Below are 13149 nucleotides of genomic sequence, written 5' to 3' on the forward strand. Positions count from 1 at the left end.
CATTACGGATGGGAAAACAGAGGTCCTGAGAAGTTAACCTGCCCGCCCAAGGTCACACAGAGGCGGAGCTGGATTCAACACAGGCAGATTGGCTCCACAGTCTGTCCCACCATCCTACCCTCCAAAGTCACCTGATAACAGTCCAATTCTTCACCAGGCAGTGGAGAACTGCTCTATGCAACAAGTGGGAGGGAAGCAAGCTTTGCCAGTAGTGGGGGAAGAGGGGAGGAGGGAAGAATCAGGCTTGGTCTTACAGACAGGGGAAAGAATAGTGAGGCCAATTCAGGCAGGCGAGAGGAACATGTAAACCCTGAAGGAGATGGAAAAACAACACAACTGCCAGGGAGAAAATTAAAACACAGGTACAGCCGATATTTGCCAACGTGGTCCCTAGGCTGAGTCCAGTATACAGATGTGCTAAGCACCCTGACCAGGGTGTGTGGGCGTGTGTGTGTGAATCCAGCCCAATAGTTACAAATCAAGAGATTTCACATGAAAGCGATGGACTTCTGGCTTCTGAACAATCAGCAGGAGATCATCCCTCCATAGAGGGTCCTATCCACCGCTGCCTGCCTGTCACCTCCAGTGACTCTGGGCAGCTATGACAAGCCTGGGAATGCCCAGCTGAGGTTAGACATTGTCTGTACCCGCCAGCCCCCCCAGGAGCTGGTCACAAATGCAAACTGTCAGTCCCACCCAGACCTGCTGAGTCCCAACCAGCCTCATAAGAAGCCCCAGGAGATGTGAACCCACTCTCACATCTGAAAAGCTCTGCCTGACACACTTGCTCCACTCCAAATTTGATCCTGGAGCCCCCCAGAAGAGTGGCCTGCCCAGGCGTAGATGAGAAAATGCCTCTGAATGGCACAGTGACCTACCCAAGGCCCCAGCCAGGACGAAGCAGGAAGGGCTGGAACCACGCTGGACACTTCGCCTTGGCATTCATCTCATTGCTTCACCTGCTCCCACAGCAGCTAGGGCACCAGGACACTTCTCTCAGAGAGAGTGACTGCCCGACTTCAAACAGGCCCTCACAACCTCCCAGCCCAGCATGACATCCTGCACCATTTTATACCAAGCAGGAAGGCAGAGCTGAGGAAGGTGGAGAGGGGCAGGCCAGCCCCAGGATGGACAGCACCCAGGTGCAGCTAGGTGGCCCGTGAGATAAGCCACGTGTCCCTATCTTTCCAGGACTGACAGGTGGCCTGAGTCCAGCAGATCAGAACGGAGCCCCAAACACAGTGTCCTCCAGGTGCCTCACCACATGCAGAAGGTGCTCAAAAAGTGGCCACCAAGGCCCCAATGACCTGCCTCTCCCTGCTGGCCAAGCCACGTCTGGTGAGCTCCCCTGCCCTGGGGCCTTTGCTGTGGCTTCTCCCTGCGCCGTGCCCTCCTCACACCCACACTGCAGGTCTCAGCCCGACGCGCTCACTCTCCCAAGCACCTCACTGTCCGGGACCCTGTGCACCCCCCAACTCTTCCAGATGCTCACTGCCTGCTGCGCTCCCTAGGGCGCTGGCTGAGTGTCCTGCTGGGGTCTGGGTTCAGGTAGCCTAGTCCAGAGCACAGAGCCGAGAAACAGACCACTTGCGTCCTCGAGCCAAAGGGTCCTATTGGGGTGTAACTGGCGACAGGTGGTCCCCTCACACCCAAGGGAGGGAGCAGACCTCTTCTTGTCTTTGTGGCTTCATCCCTCAAGTAGAAGACGCTCTCTTTTTTGGCCCAAATCCGCGCTTCTCAATCTTGAGTGGCATCAGAAATCCCCAGAGGGTGTGTTAGCTGGAGCTGGTGTGCCCCGCCCCCACTCTGGGCATCTGCATTTCTAACAAGATCCTAGTGATGCAACTGCTGCTGGTCCTGGGACCCGACTGACGATGCATGCACATGGACTTGCATGCATGTCCACTTTCTACACAGATGCCAGATTTCCAGTGGTTTTCCTTTTCCTCTGGGACAGGGGTGATTACACACACTTGCCAGCCTCGTGAGCCACTGGCTGGCAGCCTGGAGTCATCACTAAAAACTCAGGGTCCAAAGTCCAGCCCCTGTCCAGCCACTCACTAACCACAGACAATGCATGTATCATTTAATCCAAGCCCATTTCCTAATCCTTGGAGTGGGTATAATGATCCTTGGTCTGGGTGGGACTGGAAGGATTAGGTGCCATTGGATTATTGTTGACTGTGGGTCTGATGGAGTCAAGGTGTCCCAGGAAGACAAACAGAACAACCCTCCCCCCGTCTTTGTTCTAGCCACCACGGCTGATGCTCAGACCACACAAGCACCTGGAGAAAGCTCCATGTGGGGTTTGGGGGGACAGTGGCCCTAACACTCATGTGCACATGGCTCTTCGCACATAGTTATGGTTCCTGCTGGTGCTTCAATTTCAGGATGAAAAGGCGGAAGGGAGGGGGAGGAAGGAGGTAAGAAGGTGAGGAAGGACGGAAAGGAGGAGAGAAGAGGGGAGGAGAGGAAGGAGGAAAAGAAAATTTTTTAAAAATCTGCCCAAAGAACTGGGCAGTGGGACAAGAAAATTCCATTTCTCAGCATTTCCAAAAAGAGATGGGCAAGGACTTATGGCAATTTAAGGTGTAGCTGAAACTCCACTTCCTATTTCCAGCCTTTCCCAAGTTTCCCAACACATGATGACCTGTACTTCCCCTGTCAGTGGCCCACACCATTTCACACTGCCCCATGCTGCCCAGTGGTCCCCACTATGGGACACAATGCCATTCCCCAAGGGCAGGGACCATGTCCCTAAGATTCCTTTATCATGGGGACCAGGGTTGGGAATTACATCACAATCCCCCGCCCAGCCCAGTGTGGACTTACTCATTTACTGACTTATGGTTCATCTCCTCATTAGAATGTGGGCTTTATGGTATTGAGCATTTTCTGGATTATTCATTGCTGTACATGAACTGGAGCCTTTATTTCCACATCTGTGCAATGGGACCACCAACCGCTTCACATTGGTGTCATGAGGATGCGACAAGCCATGCAGAGCAGATGGCCGTCCCGCCAGGGCGCTCCATCGCGCTCACAGATGCCCAGGGCCCCGCCCAGGGCCTCACACAGCTGGAGGCAGTCAGCCAATGCCCGTGGCTGGAGCAGGGGCTTGGTATTTTGTTTAAAAAGCATTATAAGAGTATTGGCATTTCCATTATAAACCTGACACACATGTAGGAATCTTCAAGTACTCTTGTTGGTTATTGAAATACATCCCTCACACTCACACACCCTAACTGAAAGTGGAACCCAACATATGGAAATTCAATTTGAATAGGGAGTTACTATTCACAATGGGCTTTTTTTTTTTTTTTTTGGAGACAGGGTCTCACTCTGTTGCCCAGGCTGGAGTGCAGTGGCGTGATCTCAGCTCACTGCAACCTCCACCTCCTGGGCTCAAGGGATCCTCTCACCTCAGCCTTCCAAGTAACTGGGACTACAGGTGTGCACCACCATGCTTGGCTAATTTTTTTTTAAGAGGTGGGGGTCTCACTGTTTTGCAAGGCTGGTCACAAACTCCTGAGCTCAAGCGATCTGCCCACCTCAGCCTCCCAAAGTACTGGGATTCCAGGCATGAGCCCCGGCCCCGGCCCACAATGGACTTTCTTTTAATAGCAATCTTCCCTGGCACGCTTTGAGATATTACGTCAGTCACAAAAATTGTTTTGGAAAATTTTCCCAGAGCATCTGTTATTTAAAATAAGTTGTGCCCCTGACAGCTGGAGAGGACTTGGATTCCTCGGGAGGACCCTCCTCCTAAGATTAGGGTTCCTTTTTCATGTAGAGTTACCTGAAAAACCTTTAAAAAGTTACTTGAATCACTGGAGTGACTAGGAGGAAAATGAAACACAGGCACACAGCGTCTTGCCGCCGTCAGTGTCCTGCCTTCTGAACTATTGGAGGCATGCCACAGAGAGGAAACTACAGCCAACAGAGAGGAACTACAGCAAAAGGGCCTCTATTCCTGCAATTAATCTCCAAAAAGCATCCGAGAAATTTCCCAGTGCTCAATGCTTGGTTACAAAGAGGATTTTTACACTCTTGCTTAAGAGTATACACACTGAAAAACATCACTTAAAATAGGGGGTTTAAAAAATAGAGCTTAGCTGTGTGTTTTGAAAGTAACACATGTCATTACCCTCTGGTTCTGCATTTACAACTTCCTGATATCTTGAGTTGATATGCCACAGGGCAAAAACAGCTGCAGAGCCCTACAAAGGACAGAGCCAAATTTCACAGGTGGGAAAGAATCCCTTTTAGAACCTGGCTTTCCAAAGAACCTTCTGCAAGGCAGTTTTACACAACAGAAGCAAGTCACAGAAGGGCACAGACACTCTGTCTACCCTGCCCAGTGGGCCTCAGACACCATAACCTCGTCTGGCTATTGGAGTTGCGGGATGAGCAGGATACTGTGGTGTTTTGAAAGCCACCTCAGCCACCTGCATGCTCTCCGAAGCCTATTCCCCACCTATCCCAGGCTGATCAGATGCAAGCTCATGTGGTCCAGTTCAAATGAAGCTCAGCTCTCTCAGCAGCACTGCTGAAGGCCAAGCACAAGGTCACAGCCTCCCCACATGCTTCATTAATAAATAACAAATGGCCAGTGATTGGGGATGTATAATGTGTTAAGAAAGTGCTGAGTGCCTTACAAGCGTTTTCTTATTTCATTCTAACAGCCCTGGGGTATGTGTGCTGATAGATACTCCGATGGATAACAAAACAGGTGCAAACAGTCAGGTCCCCTTCCCCAGGTCAGAAGATGCCTAATAGTGTCTGTGCTGGTCTCTTGGACCTCTGGTTGCCGGACATTGCCTGGGCCCAGCCACCACGCTGTGACAAGCCCCAGGAGGTGCTTTGGGTCACAGGTCTGGCTGAAGTCAGCCTGCAAGTTGTCCCAAACCAGGCCCCAGACTTGGGAGTGAGAAACAGGCAGATGACTCCAACCTCAGACATTGAGGAGCAGAAGCAAGTGTTAAATAAAATGTATAGGAGGCCACTGGTCTGGACTGAGCCGCATCAGGCCCAATAGATCACACAAAAATGGAGTCACTCTTGCTAAAGTGCCGTGTCACCAAATGGAAACTAAGTTGTTTATCTAGCCTTCTAAGAAACAAGGAGAGTGAGAGATAGCTCGATCTCCAAACAAGCTGGCATAGTAAGGGAGCTCCTTCCACTTTCACCTTTACAGCAAAAGTAGCTTTGAAATAACCAGTCCACTTTTTGTTCTCCGTGTCCGCATTCTTCAGACCCTTCTGTCTATAAAACCATCCTCCTCTGCTCAACTCATCAAACATTCATTCTGTTTTATGGAATTAGGTGTTTCCCAATTCTATAATCACGAAAAAAGTGAATTAAGATCTTTAAACTAAATTTGTCGGAATTTTGCCCTTTGACACAAGTCATCCCCATCTGGCCCTGTCCAAAGTTCTGACCCACAGACTCTGCGAGGAATGTAAAATTGTTGTTATCTTGTACCACTAAGCTTAGGGGTGGTTTGATGTGCATCGATAGTAACTAGGACATAATTCAGTTACATACTGCCCTTGTTTTACAGATGAGGAAACATGCAAAGTGCAGTACAGGGAAAGCAAGAAATCAACCCGAGTCCTGATTCTAAAGACACCTGGAGCCACAAAACGGTGTTGCACCATCCACAGCCCATTGTTTGTTTGCTCTTTGTTTAACAGGGCCATGGCCGGGCACTAATCCCAATTCTGTTTCAGAAGTGCCTTCATCTGCCCTGTTTTGAGGCGTACAGACCAGTGGTTCTCAAGCCCGAGTGTCCTCTAGAGCACCTGAAGGGCTCGTTATAAACACAGGTGTCAGGTCCCACCCAGGGTTTCTGATTCCAGATATCCAGGATGGGCTCCAGAATTTCTGTTTCTCAAAAGTTCTCAGGTAATGCTGATGCTGCTGGTCTGAGGACCATGCGTTGAGAACCACTGGTATTCTTGAAGGAGTGAGGTGAAGTTTTCTTCAAGAGTGATATTCCTTTGGAACAAGCCATCTGACTTTATCACACACAGCTGACAGATCAGGCCAAAGTGTTCTCACCTATCCCATGACTTTCTAGGGGCTCCCAGAGGAGTCATGGCCTGGCCTGGCCCTTTTTCATACTGTCCCCACTATGGTTTGCAGACACCGACAAAGGAAAGAGATATTGCTGACCCATGAACAGGTGGGCACGCACATCCCGGGGAGAAAGTTGCTGAAAAGCTGTTTTTCAAGTTAGTTTTCTGAAGCTCAATTTCTGGCTAAGGTAGCCGTAAAGGCCATATTATCAGGAGAAATAAGTGAAGGAAAAGGAGACAGAAGAATGCTTGCTGACCACACCCTGATCCTGACCCAGCGAGGTTCAGAAGGTCCTTGCTGTTGGCCCCAGGAGGTCCGCCCCGCTGTCTTATCTGAGTGGGGCTGCAACTGTGCACAGGCCAACTGTGAATGTTCCCCATGACCTTGGCCTCACAAGTCCAGAGCAGGTCACTTTCCATTTCTGTCCTTGGGCAAGCTGCTCTAGTCCCCTTCAAGGGCACATTGCACCAACTCTGCAAACCAAAGGGTTTGGTTTTTTTCCCAGTAGTTAGAGGGCACTTGCTGCTGACTCAAGGTTAAAGAAAACACTTATCTAGTAAGTGACTCATTTTAATTAAACCAGCAAAGTAATATACAATATCGGGGGGAGGTCCAAAGTTCCTTTCAATTTCTTTGAAAACTAACTACAAGACACTACCTACAACTGTATGGCTATATCTGAAGTTAAACTAAAATCGCTACTGCCTGTGGGTCACCAGTAAGAGCTGGGTCTGCTGCATACCTTGCAGCACTCAGCCTAACCTCTGAGCATGACTGCCCCCCTCCTCACAATGTGGACACTGAGGGCTAGCGGGGCAGAACAACAGGGATAACTGAGGGAGGAGCTGGAGAAAATGGGGCCCTGGTGACCCTGCCATAAAGACCCTCAAGTCCTTTCTCAAACACTCCCAAATCCAGCAAGCTGGTTATGGCCACTCTTCTGGCCTGCATCCCTCTGATCAACACCGTGTCTGCCAGGCCCTCCCTGCAGGCCCCACACCCAGGCCCACCCTGCATCCAGGGCCCACCCTGCACTTGGCACCCACCCTGCGTGGCCAGCCCTGCCTGCAGTTCAGGGCTTCCCCCTCGCTGCCCAGTCAGCGCCTTAGGTGGGGGCGAGGGTGCAGTGTACGACCCCCAGCCCCAAATCTTAGCAGAGCAGCAGAGGCCTCTGCTCAGCAAGTTTCAGACCACTGACCACCGGGAACCTCAGACCCCGCGGGTCCAAAGCAGGCCTTGGGTCGCTGGGGTGCAGTTCTCTGAGGCCGAGAACGAGAACCCGGAGGCCGCTGTTACTTCCTTCCCGCCCACAGGCCCCAGGCCCGCAGCGAGGAAATAACTGGTTCCAGCTGCCACGCCGGGTTTCCTCCTCCCCAGGTCGCCCGCCACAGCTCTGTTTGTTTATGTGGGCAGGGCTTGTCCTCAGGCTGATCCCCGGGCACCGCAGCCCCCAGTGACAACCGCCACCGCTTTGTTTTTCCGTCCACCCCGGTATAGCAACGGGAAAGTCCCGACTCCAGGGCGCTCGGGTGTAGCCCGCGGCTCCCCGCCGGCTCTGGCTCCGCGGCGCTATGCACCCGGTAACGCAACTCTGGAGTCAGCAGAGCGAGGAGCCGCGCCGAGCAAGGCCAGCAGCGGGGCGTCCCAAGCGGCCACCGGGTCCCCGCGGGCACCGGCCCGAGCTGGGCACGTGGATCTGGGGCCGGATGGGATGAGGGACGGGGTGACGTGGAGCCACTGCTTAGAGCTGGCGGGGCGGACGGAATACCGGAGGAGGGGCCCCTGCAGGGGTGCGATCCGCGCAGCCGGGGGACGGCTGCCGCAGGCGAGAGGCTCCGAGTTCCCTCTGGACGCAAGAGTTGGGGGCGACCTGGGTCTCCCGAAGCCCACTCACCAGAGACGTTTAACTGGCCTCCCAGGAACCAGCCGATCTTGCCAGTGCTGAAGTCGCAGTCCCAGACGGTGTGGTAGGGGGTGTCCCACAGTAGAGTGTCCCGCGCCAGAGGACCCCAGAAGGCGGCCGGCTCCCGGGCTGCCTGTGCACTCAGCGCGGGGTACGAGCCGGGCTGTGAGGCTGCGGCAACTGCGGGGGCGCTGCCCGAGGGTCCCGAGGCCGCCCTGCGCGGCGCGCTCACCCGACACAGCGGCCGCGCGGGCTGCCCCGAGAGCCCTCGCAGGCTGCCCAGCAGCCTCCCGACGCCGCGGCCCAGGCTGCGCGCCGCCATCTAGCCGGACTACCTGAGTTCTCTGTGCTTCCAGAGTGGGTGCCTCACGCCCGGGGCGCCCCTTGGAGTCTCCGCGGGCCCCGCCCCTGCTCCGCCCTTCGGCCACCATCCATTCCTCCAGGGCCCCTTCCCAGAGCCCGCCCGAGTCCCACCCCTTCTTCTGCTGCCCGGGAGAGGGGGGGACGCTTAGGAAGAGGGGAGCAGCGTGGGGAAGGGGTGCAGAGGAGCGCGGGGCCGAGCCCAGGCTCCCAGGCCCTGGCCCAGGAGCTGTGCTCCCGCGGGTCTGCAGTCCCCCCCGGACGTTCCTCGCGTCGGCCTGTTTTGGTTTCAGTTTGCGCGCTCTCCTGCAAGCCCCGACAGCTTCTTCGAGCTGCCAGAGGCACGTGCGGCCCAGGACTAGGGGGCCCTCTGGGATGGGAAGGAGGCGGGAGGGAGCCGGTACCAACGTTAAGAGGGCTGGTGCACCCAAGCGCACTGTTGGGTCCCAAGACGATAGGTCGGTCAGTTCCGCATCTCAGAGGCTGAAGTAAGGTTTTCATGCCTTTGTGCGCCCCTGAGAGTGAACCCCTCCCCTGGCTTCTCAGCGGAATGCGAAGGAGGTTGGCAGGGAGCCCAGAAGCCGGGAGGCTGCGCAGGCCTGAGTCCGTGGTCTGGGGTCCCATGCTCCAGCCCCCCAGCTGCCGGCCTCCGTCCTGGCGGGGGTCACGTTCTGCTGGGGGTCGGTGGTGGGTGATATGGGGCGATGAGGACTTTATCCAGTTGCTCCAGCATCTGTGGCCTGAGTTCAAATTCTGTGACCTTGAGCAAGTTCCGTAACTTGTTGGTGCCTCGTTTTCCTTTTGGGGAAAACGGAAGTAATGCCTCCCTGGGGGACGGGGACGGCGGGGGTGGGGAGCTGCAGTAAGGAATACATCAGACAATGTCTGTCAAGCGTCTACCCTTGCGTGGCCCCATAGTAAGCTCAGTAGTGGGGGTGATGTTTTTGCAGCTGTGGAGCCAGGAAGGACAGAAGGAAATGTATAAAACTGGTCTCCACCGAGTTCTTAAATATTTCGACACCCAAGAAGTAAATTCATAACAAAGGGGTAAACATAGCGGAAGAGAGGTTTTGGAAAACTGGTTTCTTGAGTTCTTTCTGATGTTAAAGTTTCTTTCCCTTGAGCTGTAGGGCTTGCAGAGGGGAGGAGCCTGCCATTAGAGGAGCCTCTGCGTGGGCCAGCCACCAGCCCCTGCTGGGGAATGCTGCTGTCTGCCAGAGAAGACAGGAATGTACCTAAGGGCTGGAGAATCAGTGACATCTACTAGCATAACACATGCCCTGCACAGTGCTCGCACTTGACCTGCATTTTCTCCTTTGTTTATTTATTTATGATACTTTTTTAGAGATAGGGTCTGTAGCCCAGGCTGGAGTGCAGTGGTTCCCATCATAGCTCACTACAGCCTGGAACTCCTGAGCTCAAGCGATCCTCCTGACTCAGCCTCCTGAGTATGTGGAACTACAAGCGTGTGCCACGACACCCGGCTAGTCTACTTAATTTAAAACTTATCTAGTGCTGTCCACCCCCCACCGACTGTCAAACTCCAGGTGGAACAAATGAGGAAACTGAACCCAAACAAATAAAAGGGCTTACTAAAGAGCATTCGACTGGCTAAGGGAAGAGCAAGACTAATACCCAGTGCCCCCAGTGGGGAGCTCTTTGGCCTAAGTTCCCATTTGAATATAATATTAAAGACACCCAGTATAGGGCACTGAGAGGCAGAGGTCAGTGAGTAGTAAAATTGTAAATTGAGAAAGCTCTTAACTGTAGCAGGTGGTCACATAGATGGCTACCAACTCTTCCTTCCCATACCTGCATGTGATGGCGCGCTGCTCTGTCCAGAGGAGGACCCTGGCTGGCTGTATTGCTTTGGCCAGTACAACCTGGTGGGAGGGATGCTCTGACAGTTCCACCTGGAGGCCCTGAGAGACCCTGCAGCCCCAGCTTGTCCTCCCATGGAACCCAGCTGCGAGCTGTGAGGAAGCAGGGCTGGCCTTCCAGAGGAAGGGGCCAAGGGAGAGAATAAAGCTGCCCCATGCACAGCCAGGACCAAATCCCAGACAGGAACGAGGCCAGTGTGGAGGCTCCCTCCCCAGCCAAGGCAGCCTCATGAGTCACCCCAGATAACGCCCGGGATGCAAAGGAACCTCCCAGTCCACTTACAGAATTGTAGAAGGAATACATTGTTGTTTTAAGCCACTAAACTTTGGGGTGGTTTGTAACTCAGTAGTAGGTAACTGATACAACAATTGAAGCTGAAAAATGCATGGTTCTTTCACTCACTGACTTCTGCCTCTCAGTGCCCTGTACTGGGTGCCTTTCCTCTCTCTGCCCTCCAAGTGTTGAAGTGCCCAGGCGCTCAGCCCTCAAATCCCCCTTTCTCCCCTGCTCCCTAGGAAACAGCAACCAGCTCTCTAATCTCTGACTTTCATATTGACACCTCCCGCCTGGACCTTTCCTCCACATCTCAGTCCTGTATTCAAATGTCTCATTCACATCTGAAACATACCAAGTCCTGGGATTCTTCCCCCCAACACGGATCTTCTGTGTCAGTGAATGGAAACGGCATTTTCCTGCTGTTTGGGCTCATACCCTTTTCATCCTAGATTCCTCCCCCTCACACTCCACGTGCAGCCTGTCAGCAAATCCTGTGGCTCACCTTCAGAACACCTGCAGCACTAACCTCTTCCCCCATCACCATCCTCTCCTGCCACCATCCCAACCACACCCATCTCTTCTTAGGATTATTCAGTAGGCTTCAAATTGCTTTCACCCTTGCCCCTGACAGCCTAACCAGCAGCAGTGCAATTCCTTTTAAACAAAAGTCAGAGGAACTTGCTCTGGAGCTTAGAGCAATCCAAGGGCTCCCCAGTCTCCTTAAAACAAAGGCCACATCATTCCCTGGCCCACAGGCTATAGCCTTACTACTCAATGTGTGGTCCATGGGCCAGCAGCATCACTTGGACACTGCAGAAATGCAGAATGCCAGGCTCCATCTCAGACCTGCTGCTTCAGAATCTGCATCTTAAGCCCCCAGGGGAGCTGCATGTGCATTCAAGTTAGAGAAGCGCTGCCCTCCCTGAGCCAGCGTCCCCTCTTCCTCTGCTCTCCCTCACTCATTGGGGCTCCAGCACATTGGCCTCCTCCTGTCCTTCCCATCACCAGGCAGGCTTCCACCTCATGACCGCCACAAGCTGTCCCTTCTGCCTGGAATGCTCCACCCAGATGTCCACAGAGACTCCCCCTCACCTCCTTCAGGTGTCTTCAAACATCCATTCCATCCAAGAGCCCTTCCTTCCCTGTCACCTACATAAAGTTGTATCTCTGCCCTCATTCCCTAGTCCTAACCCCTGACTTGATTTTTCTCCATGGCTCTTACTTATTAGCTCTGTGTTTATCTTCCCAGTCCTCCTACCAGGAGGGAGCTCTGTGAGAGAAGGGACACCAGCTACGCTGCTTGTGACTGGGCCCAGCACCGACAGCCACCCCGTGGCGAGTGCACGGTGATGGCTCCTTCTTCCCACTACCTTCATTTCTAAGGTCTTCTACAACTGCAATGAAAAAAAGTACATACAACTAACTCTGTTTTAAAATAAATACTACCTCATTCTTTCTGGTTGGATAAGAAGAAGTGATCATTTCAGAACCAAACATGTCAGAACCAACCAGGTGGTGCAGAACTGCACTTCTTGCTGCCCGAGTTACCTAGAGGTGGCCTTGAGACCTTCCTTCTGAGTGTCACAGCCCAGGCCAAGGTCGTCCCCATTGCTTCCCTCCTGGCAGCCAGTCATCAACTCTCGCAGAACAAGCACAAGGTTGAACTCCACCCCACTGCACCCGCTCCTGGCCCTGCATCCCGGAGGGCCCTCAGAGGTGTTGAGAGGGCAGCAGGCTATAAGGGCAGCGCTGGTCACATATTCTCCCCAAGAAGCCCGTGGCCTCAACTTCAGGAGAGCTCACCTTGGAACACCAGATGCTGTCAGGCAGGGGCTGCAGACACACGAAGGGCTTGGGAGGTAGGGTCTTGGGAATCTGGGCTTCGCTTCTGTCTCGGGACTGATGTTTAGGCCAGAAATGCCAGCACAGCTGTGACTACTGACCCTACGACCCGCAGCAGTGAATGCTCTTGCCCTCACTGTACATGTGTGAAAATGAGCAGGAGGACAGAAGCTCACTCGAGACCACCAGCTAGTAGGTAGCAGAGCCATAGCCTCCAGAGCATCTTAACAGTTTTAGGGGTAGAGCCCACCAACACCACCTTCGCCATTTGCCTTCATAGCTCCTGCCATGCCTATTACTCCAGAGTCGCAGTGCTCGGGTGCTCAAGAAACAGTCTTGGCTGATAACGGATCCCCACCCACTCCCTGTGCACTCTGTGGTCTCCAAAGAGCTGGTAAAGCCCTCCCTTCCTCTTCTTTCCTCCATCTCTCCCTCTTCCTGTTCTCTTCATTTGTCTCTGTGACCCCACACACACACCTCTTTCCAATGACACTCAGAAGAAACTGTGAACTTCTCCCACGTGCACCACCAAGAGCTGAGGGCTGTCAGCTGGACAAGGATGGTCCAGTTATGGTCCCTGCAAGCAAGCAGGTCACAATTCAAATTGGGGAGGAACAGACACTGTTCAAATAGCTGAAATGCAGAGTAAAACCAAAACACAGAATTTAGAAGAGCGTGACAGAGCTCAGAGCAAGTACAGGACCCACATGCTGGGAGTCTGGTATTGGCTTTGTCACCAGTACACTGAGTTCTTTCTCAACTCTGCATCGGCTACAAAGAACGATCACCAGATTGGGGAAAGGGCA

General features: G+C 53.5%; 1 protein-coding gene across 3 annotated transcripts in view; it reads right to left on the reverse strand.

Annotated features, from left to right (window-relative positions):
* Positions 1 to 8424, reverse strand: part of LOC105486733 (acyl-CoA synthetase short chain family member 1) — a 54195-nt gene extending 45771 nt beyond the window's left edge. Inside the window, exon 1 of one of the 3 annotated variants that reach the window (XM_011749780.2) lies at positions 7976 to 8424. In XM_011749780.2, coding sequence (XP_011748082.2) covers positions 7976 to 8306 — 331 coding nt within the window. In that variant the 5' untranslated portion in view covers positions 8307 to 8424. The remainder of the gene's footprint in view (positions 1 to 7975) is intronic. The other 2 variants (XM_011749778.2, XM_011749779.2) reach the window with 2 other exon arrangements.
* Positions 8425 to 13149: the final 4725 nt, after the last annotated feature.

This window comes from Macaca nemestrina, chromosome 15 (assembly GCF_043159975.1).
Source record: "Macaca nemestrina isolate mMacNem1 chromosome 15, mMacNem.hap1, whole genome shotgun sequence".
Taxonomy (NCBI): domain Eukaryota; kingdom Metazoa; phylum Chordata; class Mammalia; order Primates; family Cercopithecidae; genus Macaca; species Macaca nemestrina.